The 21,096-nt window shown below is 31.9% G+C and overlaps 1 protein-coding gene and 1 long non-coding RNA gene across 4 annotated transcripts in view; both read right to left on the bottom strand.

Annotated features, from left to right (window-relative positions):
- Positions 1–5,321: 5,321 nt before the first annotated feature.
- On the bottom strand, positions 5,322–12,522 carry LOC144840188 (uncharacterized). Its single transcript, XR_013611864.1, has 3 exons — positions 12,443–12,522; positions 8,943–9,078; positions 5,322–5,498 (listed from the first exon to the last, which is right to left on the bottom strand). It is a non-coding gene; the product is annotated as an uncharacterized LOC144840188 (long non-coding RNA).
- Positions 12,523–18,007: 5,485 nt separating this feature from the next.
- The window catches only part of LOC144840154 (uncharacterized), a 38,830-nt gene continuing 35,741 nt past the window's right edge, over positions 18,008–21,096 (bottom strand). For all 3 annotated transcript variants that reach the window (XM_078695856.1, XM_078695857.1, XM_078695858.1), the window contains exon 11: positions 18,008–19,874. In XM_078695856.1, coding sequence (XP_078551982.1) covers positions 19,856–19,874 — 19 coding nt within the window. In that variant the 3' untranslated portion in view covers positions 18,008–19,855. The remainder of the gene's footprint in view (positions 19,875–21,096) is intronic.

Raw genomic sequence — 21,096 nt, 5'->3', positions numbered from 1 at the left:
CAGTGTTCAAATGATTAAAATCACCAAGCACAATAATTGGTGTATATGTATCCACAGTACGTAGCCTATCAATGATGTCAATTATATGACTGACGAGGGTATCACCTGCAGAGGCAGAGAGCGGAAAGTTTATACCACCAAAATAAAAATGGCTTCCTTGTTGACATCTAAACGGTAACGTGGCACGTATCCAAAGGCACTCAAAACAACAATCAGCGTGTTCAGTTACAGGTTCAACATTAATACCATCACCGGCGTAAATGGCCACACCTCCGCCCTTAATAATTTAAGGGACAATTCGTGTTTAATTTTTTTTTTATTGAATTAGTGCCTTATATAATCGGTCATACTAAACAACAAACGGAAACAAACGAGACTCAGAATGTTGCAAATATGATTTGATTGATTATGAAAACCAATTTTATGTTAAAAACGATGAAGTTAGCACAAAGTCTTAAACCAAACAAGAGTATCTATGGCACGCCCATTAGTGCCTTTAATAGGAGAACAGTGAGTATTAATCAACAGCAGATCGTTATCATTTGAGTTTTTCTTACTTTGATCGTTTTAACATAAAATTGTTGACCGAAAACAAAGATTATAACAGCCTTAATATAAATAAATATTAGATAATATATGTATGAACAAATACAGTATCCAACAATTACAGCAACCCCAAATTGCATTAGTGTACATGGTCAAAATTAACTTAGCTTTTGGGTCCAGCCGGTAGACCTATAAGTTAGTCGAGTTTACACAATTCCGAAACTCTCTTAGATATATAGCTTTCGCGCTGATTATGTCTGGGGATGTAGCTGGCTAAAGCCGCGGCACGATAAAATAATATCGATAATTATGGATTATAGATTCATATAATATTCATAATACTTAAACAGAATTATTGTACTGCGCAGACCATGGCACACAGTAAAGACAAACATAATCAAATGCATAGTTTAATATTCCACCAGAGAGTTGTGGTGAGCCGAAGGCTAGAGGGCGTACTCCAGACTGAAAAGTGATTCCAACAGGAGGCCGTAAATGTGTTCACAAAAACATTATTTAATATAAAAAATAATAATTTAATATTATACAGATATTGCCTGCTTAGAGATTAAATATAAGATTTGACATCCCCGAGGGAATGATATTTTGTTGAGGGAATATATATTTTCCGAAGCGCTAGCTGGGGACATAATATAATTCCCAAGGAGTTGTCAAATCTTATATTTTACCGATATAAAAGGCGATATCTGTTATATTACATAGCCAACAAAAAGTTGAATATCTACTGCTGGGTCGGGTGCCGCTAGGCCTCCTTTTTATGTAATAAGCCTGCCTAGTTAGGCGTTGCGAAAAATAATATACAGATAATTACTAATTAATGATTCCTTGGCAATAAAATATTCACTTAGGCCTACGTCGTTTAAATTAAAAGAAGAATTTCCATCAATAAGCCTACATTAATGAAAATATTATTATTGTCAGGTAGGCCTAGGCCGAATAAATAATAATTCGTCTTCTTCGAGGAACCGAATCACCGGATGTTCAGCATGCCACGCGTACCAGGTTACTACCGTGAGTATTAACCAATCACAAACGGTCTTTCATCACATCTAGGGAGGGCTAATAACAAATGAGGGCTCTATGTCTGCATAGTTTAAATAGTTTAGTTGATTAATTTATTGTTTATTTATCACCAAACGCGAGTGTTGCCACACGAAAATTACACAGTCAATATCATCGTACTCGAGAATTAGCTGGATTTTATATTTTTAATGACAGGGACACGATAATTACGCGAAAATTAGTCAATTCATCGTACTCGAGGATATATACGATTTACGATCTTCGCAGCGGTAGTCATGTGATGCAGTTTCAACCAATCACGTTCACGTATTTACATAGACTTACATTAAGACCACATAAATTACAACACATATTCTTGTCAAAGTACAGTGAAGTTTTTAGAAATTAAATATATTGTTAATCGCAATGGAATGAATAATTTATTGGTAGTTTTTGGAATTTTGTATACGAGGATGATATAGAATACGTTCACGTTTATACGCTTAACACGCTGCGTTGCATATTGTTCTCACGCAAATAGGCTCAACACAGGCGTATAGTAGTGCGTACTGCGTAGGGCGTATCTGATTGGTCTATTGCAGCCGCCATCTTGTTGGTTCCCTCTCCATGGAGAATTACTTTTGAACTGTGATAACATTGGAGTTTGCTATCTAGCCTTCGGCTATATAAAATCTTTATATTCTAAAAAATTAACTTTAACTTTAAATTAAAAATTTCAGACATTTTTAGAGCAATATGAAAATTCAAATATACAAATTGCATATTTTATTATTAACTACTTAAAACTACGGTCGTACGAAAGTGAACTTTCCGTGGTCCGATTTTGATGAAATTAAAAATAGATGTTCAGTAATACCTTGTTATTGTCAATTAATTCTCGACGCAAACATTTGAACAATTCACTCATAGTGCATCACGACCACCAGAAAGAAAATGGATAAATAAACTGTATTATTTTTGACAACCACAGGTTTCGAGATGGGCTTCTTGTCGAGGTTTTACGGTATTGTCCTCACTGTTAGTTCTACATTTGATATTAGAGCCTTTGAATAATCTTGAACAATTGATGAATGTGATGTGGGCATATATTGTTGTTAGTTTCATTTCGACTTAACGATTATGTAGATGTTTTATGTCTAATAATAATGATAACAACACAAATCTTTTATTTTTGAAGATTTTCCTTTTTAATACGATAGTCTATCTCTTGATATCAATGTTTTTTCCCTACAGAGCCTTCAAGACGAAAATTTTAGCTCATCCATCAATATTGATTGAGAACCAGCTGTCTCGGTTGATATAAACAAAATCTTTCATTTGTAATTTAATTTAGGTGCCTATAGGCCTACTGTAGTTATAAAATTAGTTCACCACTCGTGGAAATCAAATCTATACTAGAAATTGCAAATTACAAGTGAGTGCTGCGAGAAGATATATGGACATATAGGCCTACAAATGTCTACAAACATTTTAAGAGGTAGAGCCAGAGTAAACAGAACGGAAGATTTATAGCTATAGGTGGCCATGTTAATCTAAAAAAGAAGCTCATCTTTCAAGATAGATTGTATCTGAAATACGGTATCAATTAATGACAATCAAGCTTCATATATTTATTCTTTATTGTTTGCAAAATAGTACTTGAATTGAATCTTGTATCTTCTTCTTGTCTGCTTCGTTGACAAAAATGTAAAATTTAAATCAAAATCAAATAAAATTACTTTCTTTCGTCCTCAATAGAAAAATATTTTGAGTGTATTTCATTGTATAGTACATAACAATAGTTTATTCATTTGGTTAAAAGATATTAAAATATCTAAGAATAATATAATAATAAAGATAAAAATAAAGATTAATATAAAACACTTTACTTTAAAATATGAAAAAGGAAATAATACTGTACATAATAAAAAACATCATAATTGTATACAGATAAATAAAATTAAGTCACAGATTATACATCATTAAATAGTCTGATGGAATACGGTACAAATTAATTAAATTATCTCTTTGTTCGACTATTGCATGACCTCAGAAAGTTAAGTCGTTTTAATCTCATTTTAACATAGTATTTGTTCAAAGGATGATTTAAATTGTCACTTATTTTCGTAGCCTTAGTGACTATTTCACATCATGACAGGCCAACACTTTAAATAAGCAAATAAATGACTCCTTATAAAATGCAATTGAGAAAATTGCATATTCGAATACTGAAGATCAACTAAATGTAATCAAATTAGAAAGCATCTAAGTGGAATAATTATCATTTCAGTCTCCTTTTCATTTATTATTATTAATGTAGATTTATTAGGTTTACTCTATTAATTATTAATGAGAAATCTGGCGTATTGTTAACCATACAGGTGTTTCTGTTTCCGTTTGTTTAAATGGAAATAATTATGTAAGGGCTATCTAAAGCAATTCACCTTCGGTTCACTTATTCCTAAAGATTTCTAACAACTCTGCGGGATTATTCTAAATACCATTATTGCCGTTCGCTCTAAATTATAATACTGTGTATGCAAAAACAAAATAAGAGAAACACTAACTGATTGATTTCAAAGAAATGTATTTATTCAAAATGAATATGAGTATACAAAAATATGAAATAAAGATGAGTGAATCTCACAAAAGACAGGAAACAAAAAGTTTGCTCTAAATTTATTGTATACAACAAATTAGCCTCAATGACGTTTCCCAATGGAATACCGAAGATCATCGAGCCTTTACATTTGAATCAAAAGTGGTCAGAGAGGTAAATTGATAGCGATGATAAAGGTAATGTTTTATAGGCCTAAGTTTAATGGAAGACCTCTAATAGCAAAGTTTTCAATATTCTCAATATCCATTGAAATTAATAAACATAATAATTTAGTTACCTTCTAATAATTATATTGAGAACCAAAATGTGTTTATTTTTATTGTGCGATCCGCAGCTTGCAATTCACAATGAAACGTGCGTGTTTTCAGCTGTTTTTTGACTACTTATATAGGATAGGTGTATTTCACGATTATAAGGTATAGGTATAAGATAATAATATAAATTCACTTTAAAATAGTAAAAATCACACATACCATAACACCCCAAACCTCGGTGTATTGATAATATTAACGCTTTTCCTTTCAGAAATGTTCCACAGATTACCACAACAGGAGGATTATCAAATGGATAAGATCCTATCTTTACAGGAAGCAGCACAAATTCTGGTCTATTATGTTCCACAAGGTAGCATTGTTTTTCTTTACTACGTTAATGACATGCCTATCAGTGTAAATTGTAAGCTTGTGCTTTATGCAGATGATTGTGCTTTGCTGATGTGATGTAAAAATCCGATCTTATTAACCTACTGAGCAAAGAACTCGAACCATGTTGGTTGGTTGATAATACATTTTAAATTCACTTCACACAAAATGTAATTAATTTGAAACAAATACAAAATTAAAACAATCCAATGACTTTATTGTAACGGAAATGTTATTACATCAATATATTACATATAGGCCTAATAATAGGTTTTTCATTTGATCATTAAATAATAAAATTGTTATTTAAACAAATAGTGCAAAACAAAATATTTGTATAGACAACCATCGTTTCCTAATGATTACGCTAGAAAACTGTTCTCCTGAATTTTCATCATGTATTTCTGCAAGTTCAAACAAAATAATGTGAAGTTGAACGGCAATCCATCCACTACATAAAATGTAATTTTCCCAGAATATATTATATATATATATATATATATATAATTTGAAACGATAAAGATGAGGAAATCTGTGAGAATGAGAAAAAGTCGCCCCAACCGAGACTCGAACTCGGACCGCCTGCTTGATATGCAGATGTCCTAACCATTAGACCACTGGGGCATCCATTTGATAATCCTCCTGTTGTGGTAATCTGTGGAATATTTCTGAAAGGAAAAGCGTTAATATTATCAATACACCGAGGTTTGGGGTGTTATGGTATGTGTGATTTTTACTATTTTAAAGTGAATTTATATTATTATCTTATACCTATACCTTATAATCGTGAAATACACCTATCCTATATAAGTAGTCAAAAAACAGCTGAAAAGCTGAAAAATATATATATATATAAACACAGTAGGCAAAGAACATTAATTCTAAACCGCCCGGTGATATACTGAAATTTAATTAATTAATTTGAAACGATAAAGATGAGGAAATCTGTGAGAATGAGAAAAAGTCGCCCCAACCGAGACTCGAACTCGGACCGTCTGCTTATATTTATATTTATGATATACAATTTGATCTCTGGTGCGCGTGAGGACTAGTGCTGTTCCGCCGTACCACGCCGAGAATGTTAAAGAGTTGCTATCCAATCGAGTTTGAACAATACCATGAAAGCCCCAGTGGTCTAATGGTTAGGACATCTGCATATCAAGCAGAAGTTTCAGGGTTGGAGTCTCGGTTGGGGCGACTTTTCTCATTCTCACAGATTTCCTCATCTTTATCGTTCTAAATTAATTAATTAATTAATTAAATTTCAGTTTATCACCAGGCGGTTCAGAATTAATGTTCTGTGCCTGATGTATTTATATATAGGCCTATATATAAAATTATCTCTTTATATTTATATGCAGAACTACTACTCTGCTGCATCCACCGGTTTCACCTATGTTATTTGTTATCTCCCTCGTTTTTTGTTGTGTACCTGTCTGTTTTATAACAAGTATGGCCAATTCCAAGCAAGTTTTATTTGTTTTATTATGTAATTTTGTAACTTATATATGTTATCCTTTGTTACAATACTCTTCACCTGATGATGGGCTATGAAAAGTAAAAGAAAATCGGCCTGTCTTCAACATTATGATGCTGTACTCGAGCTGTTCAACCGGTTTTCAGCTTTAAAAAACAATTATCGTAGGAGGAGATAGGAAAATTCGAAGAATCCTCGTATTATTGTGTGCGGGTATTTTTCAAGATGGACATCCATTAGACGATTACCACGATCGGAAAAACACCCCTACTTGGGGCAAATCGTTGAACCTAAATTCGTTGTAATTGTCAATAACTACTTATCTAACTCAATTCAGGTAGTTAAAATCAGTACCGAAAGTATGAACCAACTTTATATAGCATCGAGTAAAAATTCTAGAAGTAAGGCGCGATTTACTGAATTTTTCCCTTACGTATATTTATATATAGATAGATGGTACGCGAACGAAGCAACCATCTAGGTCGTGCCCACAGATGGACGTTCTCGAATACACAGTAATTTTAGCGTAAAAAAAAGAGAAAGTTGTAACAAATTGAGTACGTACACATTCTTTATTCGGACTCATTTAAAACAAACCAATTTGCGCTTACATTAAGGTTGAGAGAAGGTACAAAGAGAAACAATTCTTAAATAATATATTCTTTATCCACTCAGCAACGAAATATTTTGTTTATGTTTTTTAGTACGGCCTAACACACTCATAGTAATACAGTTTATAAATATTTATTTATTTTTATTAACAGTACCAACGTTCACAGTAAAAAATTTGCGATTCAAATGGCGACCAAAAGTGGTTAATAGGTATTTACAGTATTATATAGTATTGCAATACTATATCTTAAGGTTTTAGGTTTATTCTCTAAGGGCCAAGAAATTTACCTACTTGTGTTGAACCAAATAATTTGGAATGTTCCATTCATCGCAAATCAATACATTTGTTTAAACGTATATTAAATCTATCAAAATAGTATTTTTTAAGAAATTCGGCCTGTCTTCAACATTATGATACTGTACTCGAGCTGTTCAACCATTCAGCCATTAAAAACAATTATTGTAGGAGGAGATAAGAAAATGCGAAGCATCCTCTATTATTGTGTGCGGGTATTTTTCAAGATGGACATCCATCAGGTGGTTAAAATTAGTACCAACAGTACGAACCAATATATACCATCGAGTAAACATTCTAGAAATAACGCGCGATTTACTTATTTATATATAGATATACAGTACTACTACTCTGCTGCATCCACCGGTTTCACCTATGTTATTTGTTATCTCCCTCGTTTTTTGTTGTGTACCTGTCTGTTTTATAACAAGTATGGCCAATTCCAAGCAAGTTTTATTTGTTTTATTATGTAATTTTGTAACTTATATATGTTATCCTTTGTTACAATACTCTTCACCTGATGATGGGCTATGAAAAAACGAATATATTAAGGCAGTTTTAACTTATTTGATCTAGATTTATATATATATATATATGATTTATATGTATATATATATATATATCCAATCTGCAGACAGTACTGTTTCGATCTTATTAGATCTCGTCAGTGCAGCTCAGGTTTCGAAATGAAATGTACCGCAGAACTGGCACAATATATAGGATATATATCTATGTCTATGTCTATGTCTATGTCTATCTAATCTGCAGACAGTACTGTTTTGATCTTATTAGATCTCGTCAGTATACGCATACCTAAGATCATATTGATACGCCCTCATCTTTCAGTACCATATTCACGAAGCGGGATACTTATAGTATATATATAAATATCACAGGCACAGAAAAAATTCTAATATGATATATATATTCTAATATGATATACTGAAATTTAATTAATTAATTTGAAACGATATGGATGACGAAATCTGTGAGAACGAGAAAGTCCCCCAAACCTAGATTCGAACCTGGAACCTTCTGCTTGATATACAGATTTCATGGTATTGTTCAAACTCGATTTGATAGCGACTCTTTAAGATTCTCGGCGTGGTACGTCTGAACAGCACTAGTCCACCAAGTGTACGTACGCGCACCATCAAATTGATACATAATATATTTTTAATATCGTCGATTTTTACCAATTGATCGTTTAGAAAAAATGCAATTTTACGTAGGCCGAAATGAAATGCCCGATATACGGCATATATTTAGATATCTTAGAGTATGTGTCTATTTTTTCAAATATAAATATATATATATAATAATTAATTCAAATGATTACGAATATATTGAATAATTATTTCCCTTTTATCCACTCATGAATGTGTAGTATAGAAATAAAAAAAATTCACCAAGTTAAAGTAAGATTTTACTTAATGAATATTATAACATTCACGAAATATGTGCTATTAATATTATTAACTTTCTCGTCGCTTCAACGCTTATCAAAATTTGGTGACGGAAATTACGAAATAACATTTCTCAAAAGCTGTTCGTGAATGCGATGTTCCATAATGCAATCGAATAATGCTTTACGGAATTTTTAATGAGATGCAGTAGTAGAGTTATAGAAAAGCACCTGCCGACAATAGTGTTTCTAATGCGAATATCTGATTAGGGTTTCAATTATTCAGAATCGCTTTTATTATACTGTCACGATTGAATACTTACCGGAACTTAGAATCACTGTGAAGTTAAAAGGTGCAGATGTTTTTCGATGTATGCGTGTATAAATATCATCAGCGCCATTAACGCTGGTATATTTGTAACTTCGTCGAACTAAAATGATGTACGAACATTGCATCATCTGAAACGTAAGTATTATATAATTTGTTTCATTTTGTGACGTAGAATTTAACTTGATGTTAAGTATCAGTGAGGAGATTAATGTCATGTTCTCCTTAAAACATTGGGAAAGGGTTCTCAGAGACTCTTTCGTATGCATACCGAACCTAAATGTTAATATCAGGCTATTAGTGCTCGGGTGGTAACAAGGGCATACAGCAGCACTTTGAATAAAGTTGCTATGAGTAAATAAATAAAAACATTCAAAAATTCATTCCATTTATTGTATTTTAATCACATTAGAACATTAATTATGAACAGTATGGTAAAAGTTTTTTCCTAAGAAATCCTATTTTTTTTAAATATATATGCCTAAGTAATATTATAATGGCGTTTTTAATTACAATATAACAATGGTATTTTATAATATATGCCTAAAATAATTTTGTATTATTTATCTATTCTAGAATATACAATATATAACACAAAGTATTGTCAAGTTTAGGCCTAAATGTTGTACATTTTAGACGATCTTGTCTAAGATCAGGCACGTTTCAATAAATATTAAATTATGTCTGCAATGATAATAACTAATATAACTCCATAAAGTTTAAAGATTATTTCATTTTCCAAATGTTCCAAATCATCTGGTACCTAAACTTACAACATAAATGAATGATGAAAATTATGTTTTCATAACCCCAAAATCTCTAAAAGAAGCCTATGGAATTTTTCTTTTCTTTAGTGCTCTTGGGTGGGCTTCTTTTTCAAGATGGGATTGTTTTCGAGATGGGTTTCTTTCCGAGATTACTTTTGCAAACTAAACTAAATTTATTTTGGAAATGAATGCTCTACAGATTACATTTTTTGTCAAATTACCGGTACTTGTTCATAATATATATTGTAATAATCGTCGTGACTATTTCCGAAACAAAACATTGATTTAATATTGAAATAATGTATAATTAAATCACATAATATCATCATTCGTAAAAGTCATATTTCATCGTTCTTTAAATATTTCCTAGAATATGGGAGCAACTTTCCAAAGATTATAATAACATACCTAGTGTGTACAGACCAATATTGTAATTTTAACTCATTCAAACATAGTCTCAAGAAATATTTTACTAATTTATTTTTAAATATTTCATTATAAAGTTTGAAATTCGCTAAATTTTTATTTGTAATTTTAATGTTTTTTCCTAAATATTTGTTATCTTAATTTTGTTTAAGTATTAATCTTTGAGGAGAGCTTCTCGGCTGTTATTTTTGGTATTTCTTCCTCATTGACTTACCCTTTACTTTTTCTGTTTCATGTATGTTTTGTTTTAAAAACTGACTGACATCTTTAGTTTTATAGTGTAATTGTTTTAAAAGGAAACAATGAGGATATAACATTATAGTTTGAATAAAAATATTTGCAAATCTAAACTCATCGCGTTTTTTTAAAGTTGATCTCTTATTATGTAGTGAAAAATATGAAATTATATATCTCGTATTTGACATCAATATTTTGGATATTCTTAATCCTAATCATAAATGTATTATAGAGAATACACATACTATTTACTTTTAGAAACCTGAAACCTCAAATTCAACTTAAAGGCCTGTACACAATGTTTCTTTCAAGTAAATGTAGAAATAATTGAGTACAAACATGAAAGATGAGGAAGCCTATTGAATATCTACCACAGAGTAAAGTGAACTTAATCTCCAACCAAAACTAAACTCAATCAATTTTATGTTATATCTATCAAGATAAAACGCATTATGTACATTTACCATTCAGTATTTTAACAGAAAGCAACTTTCAAAGTAAATAACTTTATTTATTTCTTTCTAGGCCTATTTGTTTTAAAACTTTGATATTGTTATCTTGATATATTATTTATTATATAATAAATATATTCATTTTTTTTTAAATAATAATTTTATTAATCATTTTATTCATGTAATTTTTGATGAATTTATAGAATAAAATGTGTAATATTGATGTATTTTATTTATTTTAATAATAATGTGTTTTTATGTAAAGCAATTAAATTCAGACATTGGCGGCTGATTACTACTTTTAGGCCTATACCGAGATAGATAAAACAAAAACGTCAGAAAAATACTCAACAGTGTGACAATTTCGAGTGCATCACGGTAAGGGTAAAGTGAAAAAGACTAAATTGAACAAATAAGTGAACAAAAACCGGAAGATGTTGGACAATGAAATCAACTGGTTGATTAAAATGCAGGTGAAATTGAATTCTTTAGACAATAGATCACAATTTCATTTGAATTGTAATTAAACAATGCAGGTGAGCAGTGGAATATTGCTCGAAGCTTTAACAGGCTATCGAGGCAGTAGAGCGTGACATTGATAAGAATGATTACATCGTACTATGGAAGTATTTGAAACCAACAACAAGAAGTATGAGGGGAGCACTGTTTAACGTTAGCCCTGCGACCAACACTGTGAACCGTTGACGTTTTGTTCGTTCGGCTCGCGTCAATCAGTGCATACCTTTGCAACTACGAATGAGCAGTACAGACATATACAAACTTATAAAACTAGATTTTAATTCGTCATTTCAACGAATGTACATAAAAACAGATATCGGTTAAAAAGATTGATGCATGCCATTCCATGACCTGAATTGTGTCTATTCTAGCAAATATACAAGGATGCCCTGCTAGGGTAGCTGCTGCAAAAAAAACACTCACCAATCATGTAGCCGCACCTACGTACGTATAGCACTAAACATTGAGTGTAAATGAAATTGATTAAGAATTTGACACTGATCTATATTAGTCTACATTGTACTTTCAGGCATAACATAAATTATTCCCTATATATACATGGGAAAATCTTTAGAACTGCTAACAAAATAAAAAAAAAAAGTTATAATATATATGTTGCTTATGTTTCTGAAATGTATTTTTTTTTTGTCCAACATACAATGTACATATTAAATGAATTAAATTATTTAATTAAAACTCACACATAACCTTAGAATCATCAACGGTTACTTTTTTCCTTTAATCATGGAGGTATTTAACTCCATGCTTTAAATTGTGGTCCACATTCAATGTTTATTATTTATGTTATACTTTTTTAAATGACATGGTACACATGGTAGCTAATATTTAGTGGTGCGCAATCATGACAATTATTTATGTGTTTTTATAGATTTTCTGTTCAAACCACCACCTATTTTTTAAGTTCAAAACATTATCATAAACAACCTCACCAATGAAATAAAAAGATATACAGTAAGCCTAGTAAGTATAGGCCTACAGTATAATATAGTGCAATTGTGATTATACAGGTTTAATTATAAACCAACTTAATTAATAAAGGGATGCGCTATTATAATTAAATTATGTTAAAATACCTGAAGTAGGCGAACAAACAACTTAACAACATCGAGAGAGAAAAAGATTCATCTACGAACGTGCATCAGACAGTGTGTTTTGCAAGTATGACGTCATGAGCTCACGCATGCATCATGAATATTCATGATATATCCACACCCTCTATAGTTTCGGCCTTAACCTAATAGGGAAAAAAATAATTCAGATTTGTGGTAAACCCGTATCCGGACAACTACCCCCTGGACAATTACCACCCGGACAACTACCACCCGGACAATGACCCCCCTAGGACAACAATTACCCCCAAGGACAATTATCCTCTAGGACAACTACCCCCTTAGGACAACTCCCACCCGAACAACTACCCCCTAGGACAACTACCCGCTAGGACAACTATCCCCTAGGACAACTACCCTCTAGGACAACTACCCTCTAGTCCAACTGCTATGCCCATAGGACAAAAAAACCCTCTGAACAACCACACCTATATCATGACACCTACACATTAGATTATAATTACGCTCTTGTAAAATTAAACTTCAAAACATAGGAAGAGAGATTGATCTTAGATGAAAGCTTTTGAATGTTTTAATATGCGTATCGTCAGCAGTTATTTTACATTAAACGAGAATCGATAAAATTATTAAAAAGTATTCAATCTTGAAAAATAAAGGGGTGGGCTATTTTATTCTTGTGTGACATGAAGATGCCGTATATAAATCTACGAACATACAGTTTACCTAGCTGCACCAGTCATTCAAATAGTCTTTCATTTAAGATCAATCTCTCTCCATATGTTTTGAAGTTCAGTAAGTTTTACAAGATCGTAATTGTAACCTAAGGTGTAGGTGTGGTTGTTCTAGATGGGTAGTTGTCCTAGGGGCATAGCAGTTGGACTAGAGGGTAGTTGTAAGATAGTGGGACTGGAGCAGCCCCTTAACATCGATAAAATTGGCCCGATTTTGTTCTATCTTTTCTTTTTCAAAACAAATGTTTTACCGTAAGAATGTTATGCTGTTTAATGACATTATACGTTTACTACTACAAGTCCAGTAATAATGGAAGTTTGGCTTTTACTACTTCATAGAAGAACTTTAATTGATTTGTTTTTTACAATTTCTCCCTACTCGTGAGAAAATAGGACAATAAACGTTTTTAGAACCTAAAGAATAATTATATCCATGATGTGTTTATGACTTAAACATTTCTACTTATTTCATTTTATTTCAATTCGTATTCTATAGCAAAGAACCTCCTAATTTTACTTTAGATTAAAAAAATTAATACACTATTAACCAATTGATTACATTAGACGATTTGAAAATCAATCTCTCTCTCCCCCGTTTGACAGGTTCATACATTTCTTAGTCTTCCTATTATGAAAACATAGCTAACTGTGCCAATTGAGGAAATCCTTTTTCATAGTTTGTCCTAGAAGTTTAAAAAAAATAAATATCGCTACAGTTATTACAAAATAGACTACAAATTTTAGGTACATACGTCGATATTTTAATAATTTTACATCAAATATATATAAATGTATAGTGTGGTACCCTCTTCACTCAAAATTTGATTTTACAATACAATTGGCACCAAAAAAACCAGCTTGTTAATTTGGTTACCAATCGTAGTTGTCCAAAGCTGTAGTTGTCCTATGGACCAATTGTAATTTTTCTAGTGGGTAGCTAGGAGTTTTCCTAGGGGTAATTGTCCTAGGGGGTAGTTGTTCTAGAGGGTAGTTGTCCTAGGGTGTAGTTGTCCTAGAGGGTAGTTGTCCTAGGGTGTAGTTGTCCTAGAGGGTAGTTGTCCTAGGGTGTAGTTGTCCTAGAGGGTAGTTGTCCAGGGGGTAGTTGTTCTAGACCCGCTCTTTAAACTTGCCACCGGGAGAGGTGAAAAACGTGTTTAGCATTGCCTCCTTTCCTTAAACATTAGACCTAGACATAAATTGAAGAGAAATTTTGAAAACAAACAGTTGAAGTAAAATAAACTACCAACAGTCCGTGCTCTGCGCGGTCTTTTTCTTAATATGTGGTTATATACTCATGGGATGAGTAAGTATAATAAAAGCGCACTCTTTCCTGAAGTAAGTTGATTCGTTTTGTTTGTGTATTTTTATTCATTTATATTTTTTTTATTTCAATGATTTTTTTATATTTTGCAGTTGGTAGCTTTGTTATCTTTTTTGCTACTTTTTAAATTAAATTCTAGGACAACTACCCCTGGACAACTACCACCCGGACAACTACCACCCGGACAATAACCCCCTGGACAATCACCCTCCTAGGACAACTACCCCCCGGAAGACTACGATTTAACAATATTTGACGTGAAATTATTAAAATATCGACGTATGTATCTAAGATTTGTAGTCTATTTTGTAATAACTGTAGCGATATTTATTTTTTTTAAACTTCTAGGACAAACTATGAAAAACGATTTCCTCAATTGGCACAGTTAGCTATGTTTTCATAATAGGAAGACTAAGAAATGTATGAACCTGTCAAACGGGGGAGAGAGAGATTGATTTTCAAATCGTCTAATGTAATCAATTGGTTAATAGTGTATTAATTTTTTTAAATCTAAAGTAAAATTAGGAGGTTCTTTGCTGTAGAACACGAATTGGAATAAAATGAAATAAGTAGAAATATTTAAGTCATAAACACATCATGGATATAATTATTCTTTAGGTTCTAAAACCTTTATTGTCCTATTTTCTCAGGAGTAGGGAGAAAATGTAAAAAACAAATCAATTAAAGTTCTTCTATGAAGTAGTAACAGCCAAACCAATATTCCATTATTACTGGACTTGTAGTAGTAAACGTATAATGTCATTAAACAGCATAACATAAGCTCTTACGGTAAAACATTTGTTTTGAAAAAGAAAAGAGAGAACAAAATCGGGCCAACTTTATCGATAATAAGGGGCTGCTCCAGTCCCACTATCTTACAACTACCCTCTAGTCCAACTGCTATGCCCCTAGGACAACTACCCCTCTAGAACAACAACACTCTCTGAACAACCACACCTACACCTTAGGTTATAATTACGATCTTGTAAAACTTACTGAACTTCAAAACATATGGAGAGAGATTGATCTTAAATGAAAGACTATTTGAATGACTGGTGCAGCTAGGTAAACTGTATGTTGTTAAATTTATATACGGCATCTTCATGTCACACAAGAATAAAATAAGCCTACCCCTTTATTTTTTCAAGATTTGAATACTTTTTAATAATTTGATCGATTCTCGTTTAATGTAAAATAACTGTTGACGATACGCATATTAAAACATTCAAAAGCTTTCATTTAAGATCAATCTCTCTCCCTGTGTTTTGAAGTTCAGTTTTTGGATAGTTGTCTAGGAGGGTAGTTGTCCTAGAGGGTAGTTGTCCTAGGGGGTAGTTGTCCTAGGGGGTAGTTGTCCTAGGGGGTAGTTGTCATAGAGGGTAGTTGTCCGGGTGGGAGTTGTCCTAAAGAGGGAGTCGTCCTAGAGGGTAATTGTCCTAGGGAGTAATTGTCCGGGTGGTAGTTGTCCTAGGGGTCATTGTCCGGGTGGTACTTGTCCAGTGGGTAGTTGTCCGGATACGACTAAAAATATCTGTAGATACTTTGTTTTGGCCTCAAATGACTCGAATACAGGTTTCTTATAGTTGGCATAGGACCGCTTTGAAATCCTCCAAATCACATCTTTGTCAGACGCTTTGAAAGTATGTAAATTAGTAGTAAAAATTACATGAAATATGCAAATAAGGGGACGAAATTACCGTCTTCCTATATCTCGAAAACCATTAATGCTAGAGAGTTGATTTTTTCAAAGGCTTATTTAGAATGTACATATTTATATTCGCTTTAATGAAACATTTTACGAAAAATATCAGAAGTATGATACTTCACCCGACTAGAAGGCCTAAAAGCGGCGGAAAACACCTATCCATTCTTGCATGGCAGTACGAAAACCTGCCTATGGTTGTACATCATTGTAAATTGTCAACAGACACTGTGCTACAGACAGTGTACCGTGTGTTAAAAGTACAGCATTTTATGCAGACAGCAACGTGTATTTACGCTATAGTTTTACAGATAGCACCTAGGGACAGTAGCAGAATCGGGTGGATACTTGACCCTCGAATCTATTTCTCAATATTTGCATATAATGCAAGTAAATGTCTGTAAAGACTGTTTTGGCCCCAAATGACTCGGATACAGGTTTCTAATAGACAGCGTAGGACTGTTTAGTAATTCTCAAAATAACACCTTCGAAAGTATGCAAATTAGTAGTACAACGGGTGATAGTTGCTATATCTCTATCATTAGCGTTTTTCGAGATGGCAACACTGTAATTTGCATATTTCATACAACTTGTACTAATTTGCATACTTTCGAGATGCGTGGCAAATGTGTGATTTGGGAATTAGAAAGCGGTCATATTCTGGCTTTAGGAAAACAGTATCCGATTCATTTAAGGCAAAAACTAAATCTCTAACGAAGATAATCAGTCACATAAATGCAAATTTGTTTGTTTATTGTACTTTCTGTCGTTTTTTTTTGCAATTTTTTTATTGGAGCAAAAACAATGTGTACATTCTGAACACGTCTGTCTCAGCGGGTTTTTTTCGAGTTGGGAATGTTGCAATTTCAGCCCATAAATCGCATATTTCATTTAACTTGTACTACTAATTTGCATACGTTTTTCGAGGTGCGTGACAAAGGCGTGATTTTGGGAATGACTAAACGGTCCTATGCTGGCCAAATCTGTATCCGAGTCATTTGAAGCCGAAACAAAGCCTGTACAGACATTTTAATTGCATTATATATGCAAATATTGAGAAATGGGGTCGAATGGTCAAATGTCGTACTTGTCCAGTGGGTAGTTGTCCGGATACGACTAAAAATGTCTGTAGATACTTTGTTTTGGCCTCAAATGACTCGAATACAGGTTTCTTATAGTTGGCATAGGACCGCTTTGAAATCCTCCAAATCACATCTTTGTCAGACGCTTTGAAAGTATGTAAATTAGTAGTAAAAATTACATGAAATATGCAAATAAGGGGACGAAATTACCGTCTTCCTATATCTCGAAAACCATTAATGCTAGAGAGTTGATTTTTTCAAAGGCTTATTTAGAATGTACATATTTATATTCGCTTTAATGAAACATTTTACAAAAAAAAAAAACGAAAACAGTATCCGATTCATTTAAGGCAAAAACTAAATCTCTAACGAAGATAATCAGTCACATAAATGCAAATATTGAGAAATGGGGTCGAATGGTCAAATGTCGTACTTTCGGTCATTTTTTCGTAAAATGTTTTATTAGAGAAAATATAAATATGTATTTGAAAAAATCACCTCTCTAGCCTTATCGGTTTTCGACTTGCTGTATGGGAGCCTGTAATTTCAACCCTAATTTGCATATTTCATGTAACTTTTTTACAGTCCTATGTTGGCCATTAGAGACCTGTGTCCCAGAAAATGAAATGGGATCGAGTGTCAAATGTTGTACTTCCGGTTATATTTTCGTAAAATGTTTCATTAGGGCAAATAAAAATATATTCTGAATAAATACAATAATCAAACAAAATCTGCAGAATCTTAATTTATTTGAAAACAAAAATGATCATATAGGCTTACACAAACAATACTAATATTAATAACTAACTTTATTATATCAAAACATACGTTTCTCCCATTATGGAGTACCTAGAATAAATCCTGTTTTAAGTAGTCAGTATTATCGTGTTTGATACAAACACACATTTTATCCTTAAAGCATATACTTGTTGCTTTTACATTTTTTATTAAACTAATAATTAACTATTTATACTAATTATTATCTGAAATGACGTGCTCTAAAAAAGAAAAAGTATTGTAAGTTGTAATTTGTATACAGAAGCAATTTTATTGAAATAATAACAATACAATAGAAGAAAAATGTATTTATAAAAAATGAATAGAAAAATAAATTAATTAATTAATACATAAGCCTATCACTTGTAATTTTGCAAAAAGGGCGATAAATACGATAAAAAGTTTTTTATAGTTTTAGGGAATTTAGTGGAATTGCCATTTATGATTTATTTACATACTTACATGAATAAACATAGATAAAACAAGCCTACAACTGAAGGTACTACAGGAAAAGTGTCAGCACCAACATTTCATGATAATATACAATGCCAAAGAAAGTGTTTTAATTATTATGACGATCCATTTTTGAATTAATAACCTGAATAGGGGTGTCCCCTAATAGGGTTTGGCCGTAGTGATAACACATATATTGCTCCTTGTTTCGCAGGAAAATGTCCCCTTTAATATGGTTGTTTCCTGAATAGGTATGTATCAACATAAATCCAGTCAAACGTTTCCTAACAAATACAAAACTTAGACAATTGTATTATTAAATTATAGTGTTAAATTGATGCTTTAAAACATAATAATATATAAATATATATTTCAATGTTACAGTCATAATACCATAAGTACACTAATATTTATAATAAAAACTCATTCTTATACATTTCAATATTTTTTATGATTTTGAGAGTTCAAAGAACATTCACTTCAATGTTTTATGCTTTATTCTCTTTTAAAATATAATTATTTCAAATTAACTTCTTTTGTTTGGGATTTATCAATATTTATTTTTCTCTAAGGGTATATAATAAATCATAGCATCATCTAATAAAATGAATAAATTTTCTTTTGAACTTTGTGACAATACATGCTAATTTCATCAATAAAAATATTCATTCCGAGAAGACACACAAATTCAGACAAATTAAGTTTAATATAAAGACGAAAAACCAGTTTCCCATGGAATCATAACAAAACATATGCCTATTTCTATATACACTTTCAACAATGTAGGCCTAGTATGTAAACAAGCCTGCTTGTGGATTCAGTTTGTATACAACACTTCACTTGTCAACTATTCAATATTTCAGAAATATAGGCTCATCATAATGTCAAATAAATATAAAAAAGTAGTTCATAATTTCATTGTAGCTGGAAGTGTGGGGTGTGCGCTGGATCCGCTCCTGAACTACCACATAGTACCTTTGCATTACGGAACTAATGAAAGTTAATTGGTCAGATGTTTTATCCTACTCTGCATTAGTTCAAAATCATGTTTTTATTACAGTTATACACACTGCTTCCCTGGGCTTGAATCTTGCCATCAGCTCAAGAGTGCTATCCCACCTGAGAATTACTTTCAAATTTATTTGCAATGTGTTCTCAATGTACAGAATACAGAATATGGTAGAATTACATCAGAGAAGGCCAAAAAATCTCACCAAATAAAATATAGACCCGATTCAAAATAGAATAATACAAACACAAATCCATGGAAACTGCAGTACAGGCACAAAATATCATATAATATACATATAATGTTCTTCAAAATAGTTTATATACACTGCCACCTTGTACTTAGGTGTTTATTTCTTTCCTGTTGAAAAAAAAAGGAGATTTATTAAAACGATGAATGCTTATTTTTAAAAAAAACCTATGTTACTCTAAAGTAAGACAGAAAAGTGATCTGAATATGCTAGACATAATATGTATGTATTCACTATTAAAAGCAGTAGTCATCATTGTCTGCAACTGTTTGCTCAGAAGAACCTGTTATTATTAGCCCATTTCAGTTATGTTCATGTTCAAATTCAGATATGTAAAAGAAAGAAAGTTTCTGTATTTTCTACCATAACACATTGAGAAAATAATAATGCTGCAAAGGCAAGATGTGACACTTTCAGGGGAAGTATGTTATTGTGTAAATCTATACATTGTTAATTTGGTTAATTTTACAATTATGTAAACTAGATGGTACGCGAGCTAAGATGGTTCTCGAATACACAGTTATTTCAGCGTAAAAAAAACTGTTGTTTTAAATGTACGTACTGATTGTCGTTTACTGAAACGAATAAATAGACCAGATGTTTTATGTAGTCAACTACAATTAGCACTCTGGGAATTACTTCCAAAAGAGAAACTTGTCCAAAAATGAGTCAAAATTTTTTATTTTTGGTTTGTTTAAATGATTCCAAATTTTTGATTTGGACTCATTTAAACAAACCCAATTTGTATATAACATTAAGGTTGAGGGATGGGGAAGAGGATGGGTACAAAGAGGAACAATTTTTAAATATATTCTTTATCACTTCGTAACGAAATATGTTCATTTATTATAGGACTATAAATAATATACCACCAAATACAGTAAAACATTTGCGATTTAATACTTTGTTAAAACTGTCACTGTCATAGTCGATTGAAATAGGACCACTACGATTCATTTATATTTTTTGTAATTATTAATTAATACAAACGTTGAGAAGCAACTGTCAAGGTTTGATTTGTTGTATGTGGTTGGACAACATATACATTCATTTAAAACCGAAAAACCTTTTCCTACAATTTTTTCCCATGTTCACCATATTTGTTAGCTAGATTCAGTAGCCTATAAATCTTTACTGTGTGTTATTGTATAAATGTCATATTTATTTACTTTGTTTTATATGAAGATATCAATAAAATGAATTCTGCACAATGATTTGCATTCTATTTGGACATTTTATAAGGTTTTATCTGTGATACAAGTAAAAATTATGACGATGAATATTGAATTGAAAACAAAACTTAGTGTGGGAGCTGCACCAATGCCCAACTCA

This window comes from Antedon bifida, chromosome 4 (assembly GCF_963402885.1).
Source record: "Antedon bifida chromosome 4, ecAntBifi1.1, whole genome shotgun sequence".
In the NCBI taxonomy this organism is placed as follows: domain Eukaryota; kingdom Metazoa; phylum Echinodermata; class Crinoidea; order Comatulida; family Antedonidae; genus Antedon; species Antedon bifida.
Note: the sequence above shows the minus strand (reverse complement) of the source record. Positions and strands in the feature narration are given on the sequence as shown.